Genomic DNA, 20,273 nt, shown 5'->3' with positions numbered 1-20,273 from the left:
AATAATCGGCAACTACCAGTGCTCATTAATGCTCTCTTATTTATTTTGTATATGTTCTGTGGAAGTAACTACACTAGAAACCAGACAGTCATCCGAATTCTGTCTTTAACTTGATAGTTAGGTTGAAGCCAGTGCTTTTATTTGGACTAACAAACAAGCGCGCTGGGTACACGAAATGCTGCTTGCACAATCGCGGTTATTGCTGCCTAAGGCTACCGATGACGGGCATCATTTCCTCAGTGTCGGGGAGCTGCCGCGGCTTCCAGCCCGGGGAGCATGCGGGGGGCTCGCCCGGCACCTGTGGGAGTACCCACGCACTCGCTCGCGGGGTGTGGGGAGCCGCGGGCAGCCCCGGGCCTCGCCGAGCAGCTGTGTACCTGAGCTTGGGTTTGACTCTTCCCTGACTCTTCGGGGGGGGTAACAACAAGATTTGTAAAGTGATAGGGGGCGGAGGGGGGAAGGAATGTTTGGCATTGCTGTTACTTCTGGCTGTCAGTGCCACGGTCTTGGCAGCTGCCGGAACTTCTCCTCCACCCGTGAACGACGCTGCCCTGCCGTGAAGCCAGGGCGACCGCTAACCCCGCCGCGCTGGCCGCCCGGGCTCTGGAAGCAGCGCTCACCTCCCCGACGCCGGCGGCTCGGCGCTCACCTTTCTTCAGCGACCCGTGGCCCTCCCCCAGCGCCCGCCGCTGTCCCTCGCCCCGGCAACCCCAGGCCCGGTCCCGGTCAGCGACCCTCACCCACCGGCGCCGCGCCGCGCTCGCGGCCTCCTGAGCGGGACCGGGCAGTGGAGGGCGGCCCCGTGGCCTGCTCGCCTCCCCGACATGGTATCACCCGAAACCCACATCCCGCTATGGCGTGGTATATCCCGGCGCGGGAGGCGCTTCCCTCAGGCCGGGCGCGCCCGCCGGCCCCTCTCTCCCCTCACGCTGAGAGGAACAAGGGCGCGCCCGCCGCTCCCTCTCTTTGTGTGCGAGCGAGGGAGGGCGCGCGGGCGGGCCCGAGACACAGCGCGGAGGAGGGCGCCGAGCAGCGTGAGCGCCGGCGAGCGGGGCGGGCGGCGGTTTGGAGCGTCGCCGCAGGGGCGGGAGGAAGGTGGAGTGAGGAGTGCGGAGCGGCGGCGGCGGCGGCGGGGCGGGGGGGTGGGAGGGGGGGAGGAAAGGAAGGGGGGAAGGAGGGAGGGCGGCTGGCGGCGGCGGATAATGATGGCGTGGTGTGTGCGGCCGCTGGGCGGCCGGGAGCGCTGAGGGGAAGGAGCCGGCGGGACCCCCGCCCCCAGGTAGGCTGGCTCGGAAAGTTTGGGGCGAGGTGCCGGGGCGGCTCCTCTGCGCGCCCCGCAGGCCCCGCGGCGCAGAGGCGCCGCCACGGGGAAGCCCCAACTTGGGGCCGAAATTCGCGGGTTCCCCGCCTCCGGGCAGAGCGGGGGCGCCCGGGCCCCTCTGCCCCGCCGAGCCGCGGTGCGTGCGGCGAGGTCCGGCCCGGGCCCGGCCTCCCCCGGGCGGGCGGGCGGCAGGCAGGCAGGGCCGGGCGCTGCCCCCCTCCCCCGCCGCCCGGCCCGGGATGGCCGTTGGCGGGAGGGGCGGGCAGCCGGGAGCGGCGGGGGGGGGCCGCCCGTCGCCGCATCCCCCGCCGGAGCCGCCGGGTCGGTGTCTGGGCGGCAGCGGCTGGATGGGTCCGCGCGCCCCGGCGGACACAATGGGCTTTATTCCGCGGGGAGGTCTCGGGCGGCGTTTCTCACCCCGAGTTTCGGATTCGGGTCGCAAGCCGGCGAGGCCCCGAGTTAATGAAAACTCTCTGACTCTCTGCAGATGCCTTTCCGGACACCGCGGTCCGCGCTGGGCATAATACCCGATGTGGCCATTTACGCGCTTTGATTTCTTTCTCTTCACGTATACTCCCCTGCGCTCCATTTCAATGCGAGTGGAGAGGCTGGCCGAGTGAAAGGCCGCTTCTCTGATCTTCGGTGGGATCTGCTCTGCCTGGTGTTGGAGGGTGGAAGCTTTGTGCCTGGGAGTCGTCCTTCCTATTCTTCTTCAGGAGTCGAGGGAGCTTTCTCGCCGACAATGATGAAAACCGAAGGCAAAGGGGAAAGGACTTTAAGAAGTGCTTCTCCACACCGAAATGCCTATAAATCCGATTTTCATGCTATCAAATGCTCTTTTGATGGTGTAAGCAATCCTGAAAATGCTTCCAACAAAACGGGCTTGCATCAGAAGCTGAGCACCTCTTCCAATGGAGGGGGAAATGACCCCCACAGTCGAGGCAGAGCTGCAACTTACGGCAATAGAGTACACAAGATCAAAAACATGTTTCTGCAAATGGGAGGCTCTTCTTCCACACCCTCTTGTGAAAGCAGTCCACCTGCTGAGACCAAATTAATCAGCCGGGCTGTGGCAGCAGAATATGGACCTCCTCCAGGTAGCCCATCTTTCCTCATTGTCCAAAAAAATAATCTTCTTAATACAAATACCAGCCCTTCCAGCAGTCCTGTGGATTCATTGTCTGTGCCTTCTGCTGCTGACAAGGTCATCCGTAGCAACGATGAGGCAGACTTGGACAAAGTTGCCCTGGCAGAAAAATTTTCAGAGACCAGGAAGCTATTTGAGAGAAATATAAAACAACGGGGCTCAGTGGACAGATATTCCCCCAGCAAATGTGAAAGAAGTGAGGATAAGAGGAGGCGCAGTTCAGCTTCCGATTGCAGCAGTGTGGTGGACCACTTCAGTTTTAATACAGAGGCAAGTCTTCCAGTTGCACTGGAAAAAGTTGAAAATCAAGGTAATGAGGAGTTGAAGCAGCAACATCTCAATAGTGGTTCCAAATCCTCCTTCCTGAGTGCGGGGCCCATTTCTAGGAGGCTGGAAAGCTTTCTGGGTGACAGCGATACTGAAGAAGCCAAAGAAATTTCCAAAAATTGTAGTCCTCCTAATCAGTACCCTTTGAAAAGCCACCACAGTTTGGATTCATCTGCTCTTGCTGAAGGATGTCCGGAGAAGGCTGCATCCACCAAAGTGCCTGTGAGACTCAGAGATGAGCTGAGCGAGGCACCTGGAAAAGACAAAAGAGAGCAACTGGCACTTGAGAGGAGCCTGGCGGGTATGGGCAGTATGCCTGGTCAGGAGGCTCAGTGGAGATCAGATAGTGTTCTCTCCCGGGTTTTCCCCATGGAGGGGACTTGCGCAGAGCCGGTTGCACAAGATGAAACCTCAGGGCATGAAAAAGAAGGTTTGGAGAAAGAGCACGTTGTTCAAGAGGATCAGCCGATCAGATGTCAAGTACAGGAAGGAAAGAGGAGTGACTACTTCTCGGAAGCGGTAGAGTTTATGGAAGGCAGCAAGACCAATCGGGAAGAAGAAAGAGATGGTCCAGTTACACGAGTTCAGGATGTTCTGGAGCAGGAAAGGGATATTGAAGAAGAGGAGCAAGTGGTGGAAAAGCAGAGCGAGAACTTCAGTGCTTTTGGAATAGAGAATGTAGCTTTTGATGATGACAGGGATACAGAGTCGGAAAACCAAGGGCCTGAAGGCAAAGAAATTTTGGAGGGAGAGGAGGAGGAGGAGGAGGAGGAGTATATGTATGATAGTGAATATGAGGAGTTTCCTGGACTTTCTGAAGAGGAAGATCCTGAACCAGACCGAAAAGTCAAGTTCTCAACAGCTCCTATCAAGGTAAGTACATTTGAATTTTTTTTTTTTGTTGTTGTTTTGTTTTGTTTTGCAGTCAAAAATACTCAGGAAATAAATTCTTGTGGTGTTTTTTTTTCAAAGCTCTAAAAACTCTTTAAAAAATGTAAGTTTATAGCTTTTATTCAAAACTGAGTAAGAGAGAAGTTATAACTTCTCAGAAATTGTAGAAGTCACGAGTGATTTCTGAATCACAGCAGCTTCATAAAATAGTCAGCATAGTGCAACATGTGAGATTTTACTGCACAGTTTCAGGAACACTAAACTTTTAGGAACAGATACAAGTACATGACCTTTAATGCTTGTCTTCATTTGTTTAAAACTGAGGTACTGCATTAGGAAGGATTTTTGCGGTTTTACTCTTTGTATAGAAGTTTAAAAACACCCAAACAAAACACCAAAAACTCCCATAGCAAACCTTCAAATTCAACTTCAGACTTGTTTTGAGAATTAACTGAGAAAATATCAAATGTCTGGTTCCTGTTATTTAAGATTTTAGAATTCTGTCTAATAATAATCATACATATGTGTTGGTTGGGTTTTTTATACTGGCTTGATGAACAAGCTGTTAGGAGTGTTAACATGAGCATTTTGGAGTTACGAAGTTGCAGAAGTCGAAGTTACAGGGCAGTCTGGATAATGAGGAGTACTGTAAGTTACAATGCTAACAAAAAGATTTAGGCGTCTGATCTTCCCTCACCAAAAATACTCACAAAATAAGTCATTCCACAGCTCAAATTGTGTTTACCCATAGTCTTGTTGCAGACTTCAGTTATTCTAGTCCCACTTTGGGAGGAGAATTGGGAGACGCAGACCAGGACAGAATGGGAAACTGCCCAGGTTTTCTTGAGCATAATTATTCTCTTCTACTATTACATGAATGAAAAATATTGTCTTTAATAAACAATTCTTACGCTTTGTTCATACAGAATCAGGAGTCACTTTTACTGATGAGGGATGTAAAAATTCTGTCAACTCCTGTACTTCCTGCAGCGGAGAGCTGTTATTTCCCAGTTTGCTAAACACAAGCCAGTGTTGTACCCCAGAAATTGTTCTGGGTGTTGCAAAATACGAGTTTTGTTGCATGTGGGTTTTTTTAATAGTCTCTTCATAGACAGAATGACTCTATATGGCTTTCTTGTAGTTGATACTGCTTTAGTGGTGATGACCTGGAGCACTGAAGGGGAGAGTGGCACTATTGGAAACCACATAATGAATCTGGTGAGGGCTGTGAAAGAGCCAGAGGGGCATCAGTCCATTTCCCCTCACTTTTGTGCACTGACTATCTGAGGAAAGTGTCGTGGAGAGTCTGCTATAAATGTGAGCTCATTGAGTTTCCTGCTGTAGGCAGGGTTTTACTGATCATTGCTGAAATCCCACTGAACCTTTAACAGACTTTTCCTGCCTTCCCTGTTATGTCTATGTCAGACTTAGTTGAAAGCATTAGTAGAAATCTCTGTGCCAACTGTGATGGAAGCTCTCGTGTAGACAAAACTCAGGTTTTCATAACTAGCACTGTTCAATTATAGCTGCTTCTCTGAAAGCCACAGTAACCAACCTGTACCAAATTATCAATTACACAACTGAGAGATGAACAGTTAGTAGCAACTGTTAGCAGTTTTCCATTAAAAGTAGCATAGTTCTTCCTATAATGCCCCACTTGGATTGGCAGAATAAACTGTACCTAATAGCAATATGTCCAGTGAACTTTATTTTTAAGGCCCTAAAATTAATGCTTGTGGTGCTTGCTTGCCTTTATCCCTTTTCAGTGAAACTTGACTATATCTTTCCTGTAACGGGTGTAAGGATCTTTCCCACCTGTTCCTCATGCCTAAGCAATGATTTCTTTCCCCTTGTCTGCCTTTTTGTTTCATATTTTTTATGATACTTAGTGACAATGAGTCCTGGTATATGGTTTTCAGCTTTTGTGCTCTGTAAAATAAAGAATTCCAACTATTTTTGCACTTCCCCAAAATCTTTGTTAGTGATGTCCCTTTAATATCTCATTAACTTTTTAGAAAATCCCACTTTTACCTCACAGAAGGAAATCTCTCTTGTTTGACTTCTTGCATATATTTTAGTGCATCTTAAACTGGGAGAGGAAAAAAAAAAAAAAAAGAATCCTGAGTGGTAGTGAAAGATTATTTTTGGTCCCCAGCACAGCTTAGAGCAGTGCCATAGTGAGAGATGTATCCTAGTAGCTTCTTTTTTCAGTTTCATTTAAACTAATAAGTTTGACTGAAATGTGAGTGCCATTCCAGACATCCACAGCTAGAGGATGAAGGTCTGTGTTTCTCCTCCTCTTGGATGCTCCTAAGAGAGTCCAGGCTGACCTTGGCATTCTTACAGTTTTCCTTCTACCTCTCTCTAGTGATTATGAAGAAACCCTTTCTGTCTTTTGCAGTTGCTGGTTAGCAGGTGTCTGATAGAGTAGGAGAACTCAAAACATTCAGAAGGTGTTTGGGCAAGAAAAAACACATTCTCAGACCAAGACTCTGCAGTGATGGAGCTCTGACCATTGTACTTGATATACCCAAAAGGGAATTTGGATATGTGTTTAGGTAATAGATATAATTTACACACAGGCACCCTAAAAACAGTATTTATGCTGCAGCAGCAGAGAGAATGTACTAATAATCTCTGTTTTGAAGTTTCTAGTTAAGTTGCAAAACTGGCAAGGCTTTTGAGTAAAAGAAGGAGACTGAAGCTCCCAAGGGATGTATAAGGTATCTAATACTGTTAGCACTGCATCTGACCCATGCTAGAGATCCATAATTGTTAACATCCGTAGGCAGGGTTTAAGAACATAATTTGATCTGATATTTTCAGGAAAGATGGAACAAAATTATGCAAATGCTACATTATTTTGTGCTGCCCTGTGCCTGTGAAAATATGCGTAGATGAGACTTTTTAAAATAAATGTTTCAATTCTGTAGAAGCTGATGGTAAATAATGTGTGGGAAGATTTCTTACTTGCCACTGGTGACCTGACTCTTTAAGTCCTACTTCTGTTTGATCTCTGCAGACCTTAAGGAACATTACGTCTTGGTTGCTTGTTTTTCCTACAGTAGTGAAGAGAGGGATACCATACAATTATTAGCAGAACTTCACAGCCCGGGTTTGTGTTATGGTACATGAACTATTTTTAGTCTCTTGTTGCCACATATGAAGTCAGTTAGGAATGTAAAGCACACTCAGCTGTCCAAGGTATTTGCAAGGGAACTGAATTTGTCTGTCTTGAAGTTTTCTGAATAAACTGTGTAAACAATCAGCATTACAGACAGTGCAAATAATGTCAGGTAGCTGTGCTGTCATCCCTTTATATTTCACTTTGCTTTTGTAATGTAGAGATTAAACTCACATTCAATTACATGATTACCTCGAAAGGCTTTAATTAACATAAATGTAATGACTGGGTGCTGTTTGACATTGGTAATTTTGAAACTTTCCATTAGGAAAACAAATGCCTGTTTCCAAATTGACTTCTTGAGTTGTTTTTACCTCTGACTGTGTCAAACTTTGTCCTCGAAACCTTTAATAGCACTATGACTAACTTCTGCAGTGATTTATGATCCGCAGAAATTCTGTAGCTCAGGTAAACTGAAGAGATAGTACAGCTGCTATTTGCTTCTTTAAGTCTGTTTAATTAATAGTGTTAGCCAGTTTGTTGCATTGGACAGTCCCCAGCTTTTTGTGAATAATACTTTCTTTGAAGATTAAGTCCAGAACACAGGTTAAAAACAAAACAAAACCTTTCATAAAGGCTTTATTTTTATATTTGCCACAGTTGAGCAGAAGCTTAAACTTTTCTTAAATAAGGAAACTGAAAGCAATTTCATAGCTTGTATGTCATCCTAACCAGCCAAGCATTAGCTGCTTCTGAGAGAAAATTCTTCATAATCTTGCCATTTGTCTTGTGCATCGGAATAGAGCTGTTTTATCCATAGCTGGGACACAAACAGTAACCTTGTTCAGGCTGGCATACTCTTCAATCTTTTTAGTACAGAACTGCTTACTGTGGAAATGAATGAAGCAATAAATGAAGATACACTTGAATCAGAAATGCTTACCAGTTCTAGGAGATGCACCGTTTTTCTAGGTCAATGTACAGTCTCCTCAACACTGTTTTAACAGAATGTTGCAGGATAGTGCTTCAGCTTCATACATCCTCTGATTTTTGAACTGTAACTTATACATACAACATCAAACACAGAAAGGGATACAAAATACACTAACTGGTGAAAGATACCCAAGCCCTGCAGTTTCTTCAGTAATTAAGAGAATCGATGATTGCATAAATGGTCAGTTGTTTGTGAGCCATTGGTCAAGCACTTCAGTAAAATACCTCTGTGGTGCCAAGAAACAAGTATGTGACATGGATGTAGGTCGATATAGGAAAATACAGATTTGATTTGAGAGTAGATTTAAACAGAATTGACTTTTATGTGGGAAGTCATATTTTTTTCTTGACACAAATCATCTAAGTGTATTTCCATCGTGCTTTGTTTGGGATCTTGTGCAATGACAATTTGTTTATTGTAACTCATAGATCTTAATTGTTTTGAAGCTCTGTTTATCACTTGCATCAACATTACAATATTTGTAACAACATCATAACAACTTTTCTTCATATTTTTATCTCAAACTTAAACTTTCCACAGTTCTTCTCAGTGACTTTTCACAAAAAGTAACCCTGTTGTGTTCTGTCTGCATCTGAGAGTATGGCATTTCCTGCTAGTTAACTTAACAGTATGAGATGTTAAAAAACATGATAAAACTTGAAGAAGATACACATGTGAAAATATGTCATTTTGGTGGGATTTTTTTTTTAAGGAAAGATAATTTTTAAACTCTTGCTCAGATTTCAATTTTCATAAAAATTAAACATTTTTGAAGCCTAAATGCATTTAATTCTGAGTATAGATATACTTGGTTTTGGAAAGTTCCATATTCAGTATTTCTGATGTCTTTCTGGTCCTTGTTATGTTTTGATTCCATGAACTTTGTTCAGTTCCCCAGAAAGAAGCACTTTCAACTCAAGCTTTCTTTGGCTTTTTTTTACATCATACGCCTTCTGTTTTGGTTTGATATGTAAGTTTTACAATGATAGATTGATTTGTCATTTCAAGAGTCTTTGGGTGAGAGTCCAGTGCCAGGGTATGGGGCTGTAGAGCAGAAATCTAAACTGGAACAGAAAAAGGAAAGAATTTCTTTTTATATCCTGGCTCACTGCTGGAGCAGCTTGACTCTTTACATTAATATCTCTGTTTTTCTAACCGAATTATTCCCTGGATGCAGACATATGACATACTAGCTGCCCTTGTTGAATTACTTGATGATGCTATGAAACTATAGACAAATAAGAGAATGCTGATGCTATGGATGTCAGGTGAGGTGACAGTGAGGATGAGAGGTTATCACCTGTCTGTCCTCACTTCTTTTTCAGTCCCTCCAACTTCTAACTTCCTAGCTGTTTCACTGGAATTTGACAGGGAAGAGAGAGTTCTTTTTAAAAGTATTTTTGAAATACTTGCTTGTTTTGGGGGAGAATTAGCACTTGTATCAGCGTTGCAGATTTGTGCCTTCACTGGTGGCAGGGCTGTAGCTTTAGTTTAAGTTAACTGCTCTTTCTATCTTAATGTTAGCTGATCACTATGCATGTCCAGCCTGTGCTGTATTTTGCTCTGAGAAGAGCTATGGGGAGCAGGAAGGAGAAAAGGATTTGAATAGGAGGCACTTGAGGGTTTTGTGGGAGATGTAGTCAGAAGAAACACTGAGGTGGTGGTGAAGGTCAGCAAAGATAAGCAGATTTATAGGAGATGAGTTCATTAGTGCAACAGTTAAGCTGCTAAAAGTTTCAGCGTCTTTTTGATGATGATTGCTGTTATTGACACCTGAGAATACTTAAACTAGACTGATAAAGAATGAACAGGCAGTAGGTGAAACTTGTTTGTAGTTTATCTTTTGAGAGATGGAAAAAAAAAATTATCCCTTTTCATATAATTCTAACATAAAAGAGAAGGTGAACACAGACATCAGTAAAAAGAAGTGTGCTTCTATTATGTGAGTAAATGTTTTGTAATCTTGAGATCATAAAGGTGCAATATAGCAGAGTTTTTTACGGGGTTCTTGTATTCTTATTGAGTAGTAAAGTATTATTGCAAAAGGCAACATGCGGGTTATTTAGATTTATTTCTCAGTCATCTTCCTCCGTCACACTCTGATGTGTCTTGGTATAGTGAGATGATCTTCCTTTTCAGACCTGGGGTATTGGTCATTGCTAGTGACAGTATTACTGCAGATTAGTTAATTGAGTTGATCTGGTATGGCAGGGTTATTTTGTTGTTATTTCTTATTACGGCTTTTAGAAAACAGCCAGGTGGACTATTTTTGAAGTTCCTCTTACCAATTTGCTTGCTCTTTAGATGTGGTCAGGTGAAGATTTTTGTTTTGGTGAATACTAAATAAACACATGTATCTAATTCTTCTGGAATGACAGGCTTAAATGGGTGGTACCAAGACACTTGTGAAGCTTATGGATGTTCATAACTGAATCGCTTTCTTTATAAGCAAAGTCTTTCAGAAGCCACAATTTTTTGGGGGGATGCTCCCCTCCCCCTCTTTATGTGGTATTGTGAGTAGTTTTTGCCTCTTCTGGTCATATCCTATTTATTAGGAGTCTTTCAGTCTCTGTCAGTCAGAGAATTGCCACGTCAACTGAGACGGTGGTGGAGTACAACCAGATCACGGCAGAACTCTACTTCCATAAAGCGAGAATGTGGCTCGTCTCTCAACTTCTGCTCTGAATGTTTGAAATTAAATAAAACCAGTACAGTATTTCTTTGCCTTGGTTTTAAAAATGAAATACCTAAAAGTGTCTCTGCTTTGGGAGGAGGTAGCATAACCTGACTGAAACAGATACAATGTTGTCTTTCTTGCTTTCTAGCTAGCTCCAGTGCCTTTGTTACTGCAGTGAAATACAGAACTTTAACTGATAGTTAAGTAGGGAATAGTGAGATTGGTAAAAAAACTGGTTTGTTTATGATATTATCTATATGGAATTGCACTGTAGATCTGAACCAAGGATGCACTTAGGCCTGCACTTATGCCTTTATGTAAACTGATTTGGTTGGGATTTTTGATTAAGTGATGCAGAGCTACAGGATCAAGTGCATAAGTGTGCACAGCCTGCCTGTCCACCTGTTTAGTAACAGAATAATCTATATTGAGTGTAATGGCCTATAATATTAACCTGTTTAACAGTTACCGACCATTCTGAATACTTCTTGAAGAAGAGTCAAAGTGTGTTTAAAAAAGAGAAAAAAAGCAAGGTATTTCTGTTTGTTGATTAAAGGATTTGACAGCATGAATTGACTTAAATCAGGTATAATCACTTTTCACTTAAAATATAACAAGTAGTGATAGAAAATACTGTGTAGCTTTCGGAAACAGAGGGAAGAGTGGGTAGCAGTAATGAGATGTCTACTTTAACTGAAGAGGGAGATTATGAGAGTAAACTGTAAAGTGTACAATATACTTCAGTCCTACTTCAGTGCTGCTGTTTCAAATGATTATTTGTGTTTGCCTCAGCACTTCACGTTTTGCTGGGCATTGCAAAGGCGATCTATTTGAAAAGCTGAAACTGTTCACTATTAGATAATTTTCCCTGAGCTGTAACTTGTTTTGAGTGTTTGGCTTTATTGAGTGCCAGTAAACTTGCGCGTTCGAAGTCAGAATTGTGTTTCAGAAGAAATGTGAACCATTTGGTGTGGTCATTGCTAGGTGTGGTGTCCAGGCAGGGGTGTCACTGACACTTCAGTGCCTCTCTCAGCTGTTAAGTGTTACTTTAACTGCCCTGTGCAGGTGTTCAGAGGCTTTCCAGCAAATACAGTGGCACTACATGAGAATTTTAAAGTGATGTTGATATTGCTTCTATTCCGATTAGTTGGGAGCCCTTCTGGGAAGTTATTGATTTATTACTCCTATGGTTTAATTACTTTTGTAATGTTTTGCTTTTGATCACAAACAAATCTACTAGAAAGTAATATGGGAGTGGAGGTTTTTGGAATGTGTTTCATGACTCTCTAGCAGTTTCATGCAAACATGTGGTGAATTAGTGTTTACCCTCTAACTAAAGTAACATTCTGTTAAAACTAACAATGTTCTTAAGTAGAGCTTTTTATGTGCTGCTAAGAGTTTGAATTAGGCAAGGTCACTGTTGGTTTCTGTCATAATGCTGTTTTCACTGATAGCACTGAGATGATATAATGGAGATTTTTAGTTCTGTGTGGTAACGAACTGAATGGTAGGATCTTTTAGACAATAGGTTGTGTTGTTTTTTTATGAGTGCTGATCTTGATGATGTTGATATTAACATCTTCATAGAAGGAGGTGAACTAAATTTTGCATTCAAGAAGTGATTAATTTTCTTGGTGTGAAGTGCGCAGTTTGTTCTATCTCTAAATAAATATATTTCCTGTACAAGGACCAAGTATATATTTGAAAATTTCTGGTTATGTATCTTAACAATTTAATTTTTAAAAATCCTTAAAAATTCAGCCCTCTGTCAGAACTTCTTTGGATTCAAATTATTCTTATACATTCTGAAGAAATTTATTAGCTTGACAGGATCCAGAAATTATTAATGTTCTGGATATATAACAAGCTGCAGTGAAAGTCTTGTAAAATTCACATGGTTTCCACAGTAGAATTCATCTGGTTTCTCCTATGCTATGGCAATAACTTGTTTGCTAAAGCATATCTTTTAAAAATATCACCTGCACACTAATAATTTTATGATCTCTGGCTAGCAGTGGCTTCTAAATAGTAAGATTAGAATTTCTTTTGTCCCTAATGCATTTTATTCAGTGACTAAATCCTTCCAGACACAGTACAGGGATGAACTCTGTTTAGCGCTTTCATCAGTCTTCTAAATGCTCTAACTTGTAACTTATTTATTGCCTCCATTTTAACTGTGTTTAATGTTACTTTTGCTACTTGGCAAGAACAACTTGCTGAGCAGTTCTGTTTTTTTCTATATTAGTATCAACAATTTTACTGTTTCCGTCTCGTAAAAGATGAATATCATGTTATGGTTCCACATGTACACAATAAAAATTTCTGTCCTTTGCCCTTGACTCTTTGGCCATAGTTTTCTTCATGTGCTCTTGCTTTTTTTTGTTGTTGTGCTCTCTGGCTTCTGGTTATATATCAGTTTTGCTTTTCCTCTATTCTTTGTAAATTCATGTTTTTCACCAAAATTATTTTTCTGAAGTTGGGGGTGGGGATGTGTCTTACTATTTTGAAACAAGCCTATCTTGTCTTAATTGTGAGGTTATGGTTTTTAGAATATTACCTAAGTGTTCTCACATACTTGCCATCTTTCACTGAGAAGTACAAATTGTTTCTCTTAGTGGATTAGTCAGAATTGATTTCAGATAGATTTTTCTTAAAAAGTTAGTGTGCATAAATATCAGTAGTCTTCATTTGCGTAGTTATGTTTGTGTAATTATTTTATGAACAACAACTATAAAAAACACTGGAATCTAAGCCACCACTAATTTTAAATTCGATGATCAATTCCTGTGATCAATTTTGTGTCAAAATGGGCAAATTCCTTGAGACTGTCAAGTACCATGCTATTACTTTCAAGCTGGAAAAATATTTAAGAACTTTTAGAAATTCCAGAGATATTTTAGTGCTGGCAGCCTAAGACTTGCAGCATATGTAATGCTATTATGATGATGCAACTTTGCTTCTCCCAAATTTCCAGTGCTTTATAAGTGGCCATGTAAGGAACTGGTCATCTCTGCCAATGTAATTCCTCTTTAGACAGTGACTACTTACATCATCTTTTGCTTTGTGAATTAGACCGCTGAGTTATAAAGAATCAAGAAAATACAGTTGTTGGTGTCTTCAAAATGAACTACAACCATTTTCCACATTCTGCTCATTCAGCCATTTGATAGTGATCATGTTATTAATGACCAGTATTAATTAATAACTATTTGATAGTGGTCATGTTATTAATACTAGATCATATGTACGCTTATAAATAAGCAAACTTGATTTTCTTTTTCATGCACCAGTATTTGATTTGTTCTGAAGAACTCAGATATTCTCATAAACAAGTTATCTGTCCACTCATTATCTTCCTTTAAAATTCATCTTATTATAAGTTGACTATATTTTTAGAGAATTTGTTTTTTCTGTTGGGATGGAGAGGAATCAAACAAAACTGGGCATGTCCCAGAGGGAGAATAGTGCTTCATGAAATGCTTCTGCTTCGTATCCTAGTTATTGATTTGGGGGGGGAGATTAATTTAAAGAACTTGGCCACCTTTTTTCTGATAGTGATAGAGTAAGGATACGTGAGATCATTTGGATGGTTTTCTTTGTCTATTTTGCAGATTTTTCTGTAAAGTTTACAGAAGGCAGATACTCTTAAGTGCAACTCTTATAGTCTTTCTATGTCCAGTTGTTGCCCACTGGTGTCTGTATGATAGTCCAAAGGAGTTTATTAGTTTGTTTACATTTATGCAAGATTTAGAACAACTTTTCAAGAAGGTTCTTTTATTGGAGGAAACATAAGACTTCTGAGACTGAGTTTCTTCCTTCCCATTCTGCCCAGTGGGTCTAATCTTGTAATGTGGCCATACCATGTTTCAGAAGTAGCTGTTTTCTAGGATTTGTAGAAGAGCTTGTGAAAATGTCCTCCAGCTGTAGTCTGGAGGTGTAGTAAGCTCCCCATGGGAAATACTGACTTATGGTAGTTGGGTTTTGATAATCTGTTTCAATAACCATTTTCCTGTGTCTGAGGCTACTGCCATGCAGACCTAGCGCCATATACTAGCAGATGTAAATTAATTGGGAAAATGTTAATTACAGCTAATTGCAGTTAATTCTGTCTTATTTATGTGATTGCAGTTACCTGTGTAGCTAGTCTTAGTGGGAAAATGCAAAAGTTGCCAAAACTTAGCAGGCCAGTGTAAATCAACTTTGTGTCAGCACTGCATGTTTTTGATTAGAGAGATAGCTGCTGCAGCTGCAATCCATAACTGTTACTTGTCTTATCGTGATGTTGAGTAAAACAGTGAGTGCCTGAAAAAACTTACAGATAAACCTTGTTTTTCAGATTTTTTCAAATAGACTGGGGGGAGGGTGTATTATTTTTTTTTTTTCCTAACTTACAAATTTAAATACAATTAATGAACATGCTGACAAGTAAAATTAACCCTGCTACATGTAGCTCATTCTTCCTTTCTAGATTTCTGTCTTAATTCATGTTGTTTGTTTATCTTCTATTTTTAACAATTCAGAAATTCAGCTGGAGTGATTACTGAAAATAGTATGTATGTAACAAGGCATTTCCTTTTCCTGGGAAACTGCATGATTCCCTTGCAAAATCAGAAAACTACATCTGCTTGAAGCACTTCAATTAGCAGATGGTGTGGGGGGAGGGAAGAAGAGAAGGAGGAGGATTTGGGGGAATGTAGTCCAAAAAAAAAAAAAAAGTCACACTATATCAAAGAGGAGATGACTGATTTCCTTGACTGATTTCTTTTAATGATTTGGTGTATTTACAACACAAAAATTGTTTAAGGAATTGTTTTGAAACTTCTAAAATTATACTTCTGTGCGAGCTGGAAACTGTCTTATAGCAGTGGTATTTATTAAATTGATGGTTGTTTATAAAATGGGATCTCTAAAAATACCATTTTAATTTCCTTGCTGATTTACTTACAATTATATCATGTTTGGAAGGGGGTGGGAAAGCACTAAAAAAACGTTTTCTGTTACCTTTCTTAGGTTTTCAGTACATACTCAAATGAAGACTATGATAGACGTAATGAAGAAGTTGACCCTGTGGCAGCCTCAGCTGAGTACGAACTTGAGAAAAGAGTGGAAAAAATGGAAGTGTTTCCTGTGGAAATTGAAAAAGGTGCAAATCAAACCTTGAACACTTGCAGGAAATACTATGCACACAAAAGATAAAACAAATTCAAACTATTTTCCCTGAATCTAGGTCTTGAATTTTTGAATGTGTGTTCAGGCATTCATTTGTGGCTAGTTCTGTTGAATGCAGTGAACTGCACAGACCTCTATTAAGTGCAAATAGTTACTTAAGTTAGGGAGGGTACATCACTAAGTAACAGATCTGCACCAAAATGTATACATTCATAAACCTTGCTATCTTCTCCAGATACCATGAAGCTTTCAATCTAACAGGCAGTCATAACTACAGAACAGAAATGCTTTAGGTAGTATCTAGATAGAAAACACGTTGTCTTGGGTTGTTTTTTTGTGTTTTGGGTTTTGGTTCATTTTTTTTTAAGTGAATTTTTTAATCTTTTGTGTGGAAGGACTTTGAACTCTTTGAAACAGCTCACTACTGCTAAGTGTTACATCTTGTGTTTTGCAGCTAATTTTAGATTTTTGAATCCCTTAGGTGACAGTGGTCTGGGCATCAGTATTATTGGAATGGGAGTTGGTGCTGATCAGGGACTGGAAAAACTAGGTATTTTTGTAAAAACAATAACAGATGGTGGAGCTGCTCAGAGAGATGGACGGTGAGTTTTTTATTGAATTGATCGTGCTTTTCACAAATTTCTAACTGGGCCCAATCATTTTCACTGGATATGCTAAATACTGTGGATAAAAGTACAAAAGCTGAATGCAGCTGAATAAATGCTGGAGTCCTGATTTATGTTAATTTTAAAAAAACCCAGGGATTTTATTTAATATAGGACATTTTTGCAAAATAAGCATAGATCTGCTTACAACATATGAGGAAAATCTTAGAATGTGCCCATGTATAAAAGTGGCACAAAATCCTATTGACACTCCAGGAAACCAATCACTGTGTAAATAATATAAAAAAAATCAAGGCAAATACTGTGTAAATTTTAATTGGTGATCTGCATAGTAACTGAGGATCAGGAGATTGTTTATAAGGAATAAATTTATTGGGACTCAGAATTTCTCATTATAAATATGAGTAAGTTTTAAGTGATGCTTGTCATGTCAAAAATCTGTCAAGCCAGAATATTTTTGTTGAACTGATAGCTAAGCGTTTATTTATTTTGCAGAATTCAAGTAAATGATCAGATTGTTGAAGTTGATGGCATAAGTCTAGTGGGAGTTACTCAGTTCTTTGCAGCCACTGTATTAAAAAACACCAAAGGCACAGTGAGGTATGTATGTTTCCTATGAAATACTACTTTATTTTTGTCATTTTTCATTAATGGACACAAAACCATAATCTGAAAGTTTTACAAATACATTGTTGAAGGCAACAGTATGGTAAACTAATTTCTTAAGCATATCTTAAGCTTTTTGCTGCAAGATAATTTGTTGTTGTTTTATAGGTTTCTGATTGGGAGAGAGAAGCCAGGTACTCAGAGTGAAGTAGCCCGCCTCATAAGTGAGACCTTAGAGCAAGAGAGATGTCTGTATGAGCAGCACTATGTTCATGACGATACAGAGCAGGTAAAACATCCTGCATACTTACATATTTTTAAAAGTATATGATTACCACTTCATGTGATAACTTCTGCAAATGGTATAAATATTTTTTTTAATCAAATACATTTTTAAATTTGATTAAATCTGTATTTTTTTTAAAAGCAAAAAAAAAAAGGGATAAAACAGACAACTTGCTAAAACAGAAAATACAAATTACTTCATACATTACTATTATCAAGGCACATGATTATCACTACTTGCTATGCTTCCAATTTTTCAATAATCCAAAAGATATTTTTAAGTATCAGCTGTATGTGATTGTTTTGTTCATGGCTTACTTAGATCTCTTTTGTGGAACTTTGATGAAGGTGTTTGCAAGTCATCTTTAAAACTTACCGTAGGTATAAGGAACTAAAACTAGTTGAGAAAAGTTTTGCAACTGTTTGGACTCCATGATTGTGTGTTTTTATGGTTGCTGCTACCATAATGCAAAGTGTGTGTGTGTGTTACAGAATGTCATGATTTTCCCATTTTGTCAGGATGATGATTATGATGATGACGACGATACGTATGAGTCACATTTACATGGAAAATCTGTAGAAGTTTTTGATCTTCCTGAAAATGAAGATATCTGTTTACCACTGGATATGGATTCAGCACAGTCTCTTCTTAAATTTAAAGAGGTGTGGTAGCAGTTTCTTAAATATTCTTTGTGGTGCAGTGGGGAGCATCTGAACCTTGTAAGAGTTGGATATAATCTCCTTCATGTCCCACTCATTGTCATTTCGGGTTTGTTTTCCCAACATCACCAATAAATCTCTCTGGTAGATGTCCCTTGGAATGTAAGGCTTCGTTAATTTTCTGATCCCTGTTTCCTTATACATATTTGTATTAAATGGTCCTGTGATTTAAATAAAATTCAAAAAAAAATAAAAATCTTGGGAACAGACATTAGAACCCACCACCACCTCCTACCTTGTGATGCCTGAACATTGCATTAAATAGATATGATGCTTCTCTTAGTTCTTCTTTGGTCCATTGGTATTTGCATTTGTTTGCCGCATAGTAGGATGGACTTAGCTGCGGCGGGAGGAGTATGGGGGGACACGAATGCCCATTCTGAATGGTGTCAAGTGTTGTGGTTAGATGTTCTTCAGAAAGACAAGAAATAACCATCAAATCTCTTGTTCTAGTCCCTGAGGTCTTCTGGGAAATCTCTGTGTACATAAAAGCACTTGCTTCTGTAGATAGGCCTGGTTTTGGCTTGGAGGGTTTTTTCAGGTGATTGATTCTGGAGTTTTTATTGTGTATTTTCTGAAAATAATAAATTTGTAAACCCTATAGGGTGTTCCGGACTGTGAATCCCAACTTAACATAGTTAGAAAATTGAGTTTCTTTTTCCTGAGGTTTTTATAAAGGAGCATATTTGCTTTATTCAGGTCCATGGAATTTAGTGGAGGATTTAAGTGGTGCAGTCTTTGGCATTCAGGGGTCTGGGCTTCTTTAGTAGATTTAAGTCCCTGTCACTTTCACTTTGGAGGAGAAAAATATACTGCAAAGAAACTGTTTCAGCAGACGCCATTTGTACATACATCAGCTTATTTTTGTAAAGGATCAGTATTTTGCAGACCTCCTTAATTTTGCTCTCTTGACAACATTGATGACGTCGTCGAGGAAGTTGAAATTTCAGGCTATTGATCACTAGAGAACATTAACAGTTTTTCTATGTTAGGAAACATAGCAGCAGGCTACAGCATCTTTTCATAAGTGCTGTATTATTTACTTGGGATACAATTATATTCTCAGCTAGAATCATTAATATGCTGTTATTAACATAATCTAAAGAAAAGAGAGTCATGGATTCATTTGTTTTAATGTGTGTGTTTGGTACGCTATGCCTTGCCAAAAAAAAAAAAAATTCCCCCCAGGATTATAGATGGAAAGTGAGATACAAGTAATAACTAATAGTTGTCAAATCAAAAATTTGCTTTTGCATTTATGTGTGTGCTGTTTTCTTAAGACATGTTAACCGTAATGTTTACATTTGGTTTAGGTGTAGCCTTTATCCATTTCTAATAATCCTATGACGATTTATGGTATAAAGTACAAGGCTTAATTTTACAAAAAAACATGCTTGCTTTTTTTTAAGTGCTGATAAGTAAAAATATTTAGTACTATTAATTTTTTATTTGTTACTATGTACCAGTTGTCATAAGTGCACTGCTGCCTTTTCATTCTTTTGGAACACTGAAATATTACTTTAACCTCCTCGCTTTTCTTAATGTATAGACAGCAATGTGGGATTTTTAACTGTGGGTGGTCATGTATTGATTTTGTAGCAATGAGAATACCATGAAACTTCTTTGGTTTTAATTTGAGTTCAACCATTTTTTTTTTTAATAAAAGCTCATGAGCATTTCTGTAACTGACAAATAATTAAGTTGACTTTATGCTACTATAAAAATGGTTTGAGGAAGAAGGGAATCATGGACAAATACTTAAAACTAGCATTTCAAGTGTCATTTTGTGTGTGCTCATACAATATTTTTTGTTTGTTTCAGCTACAATTAAAACATGCAGTAACAATAGCAGAAGTGAATCAACTGAAGGAGAAAGTAAGTTTTCAAAGAATCTTATTATTTGGTGGTGGGTTTGGTTTGCCTTTTTTTTGTTTGTTTGGTTGTTTTTTTTATTTCTCCTCATTAATTTTACCAAGGATAGGCTGAATGCAGAAGGCAGCAATCCGTTTAGGCCTTAGCCTCTGTGTACTCTGTGTTATGTTAGAAAGGCATTTCTAAGCTGAAGAGCTGTGCTCAAATTAAAAAAAAGAAAAAAAAAAAAAAGGCAAACAAAAAAAAAACATCCCAAAATTCCCCCTGTGCCATTATAAAATGAATGCTTAGTATTACTGCTTAGAGTAGAACTGAATATACTGAAGTACTGTACGAAGCAAGCTCCCAAACAAGTATGAGAACATTTGCAGTGAATAGAACTTGTCTTGTCTGAGTATAGATTTGGCACTTACAGACAATGGTTTGTGGCTGATTTCCTGTTACCAGAAAGTTATTTCTGTTACCTTGTTTTCCCCTCTTTCCCTCCTCGATTTCTGACTTGCTCTGGGGAAGG

At 39.9% G+C, this 20,273-nt stretch overlaps 1 protein-coding gene across 6 annotated transcripts in view; it reads left to right on the top strand.

The window, feature by feature from the left end:
• Positions 1 to 80: 80 nt before the first annotated feature.
• The window catches only part of LOC104368620 (neurabin-1), a 44,328-nt gene continuing 24,135 nt past the window's right edge, over positions 81 to 20,273 (top strand). For 4 of the 6 annotated variants that reach the window (XM_042783896.1, XM_042783894.1, XM_042783895.1 and 1 more), the window contains exons 1-8: positions 1,175 to 1,279; positions 1,809 to 3,668; positions 15,492 to 15,624; positions 16,132 to 16,252; positions 16,772 to 16,876; positions 17,051 to 17,171; positions 17,687 to 17,830; positions 19,709 to 19,762. In XM_042783896.1, the coding sequence (XP_042639830.1) occupies positions 2,064 to 3,668; positions 15,492 to 15,624; positions 16,132 to 16,252; positions 16,772 to 16,876; positions 17,051 to 17,171; positions 17,687 to 17,830; positions 19,709 to 19,762 (2,283 nt within the window). In that variant the 5' untranslated portion in view covers positions 1,175 to 1,279; positions 1,809 to 2,063. Of the gene's footprint in view, positions 1,096 to 1,174; positions 1,280 to 1,321; positions 1,458 to 1,808; positions 3,669 to 15,491; positions 15,625 to 16,131; positions 16,253 to 16,771; positions 16,877 to 17,050; positions 17,172 to 17,686; positions 17,831 to 19,708; positions 19,763 to 20,273 lie in introns of those variants that run through there. The other 2 variants (XM_032989663.2, XM_042783893.1) reach the window with 2 other exon arrangements.

The sequence above is a fragment of the Tyto alba genome, unplaced genomic scaffold, assembly GCF_018691265.1.
Source record: "Tyto alba isolate M040663 unplaced genomic scaffold, T.alba_DEE_v4.0 Super-Scaffold_7, whole genome shotgun sequence".
NCBI classification, from domain to species: Eukaryota; Metazoa; Chordata; class Aves; order Strigiformes; family Tytonidae; genus Tyto; species Tyto alba.
This window is presented reverse-complemented; position numbering and strand designations above follow the sequence as displayed.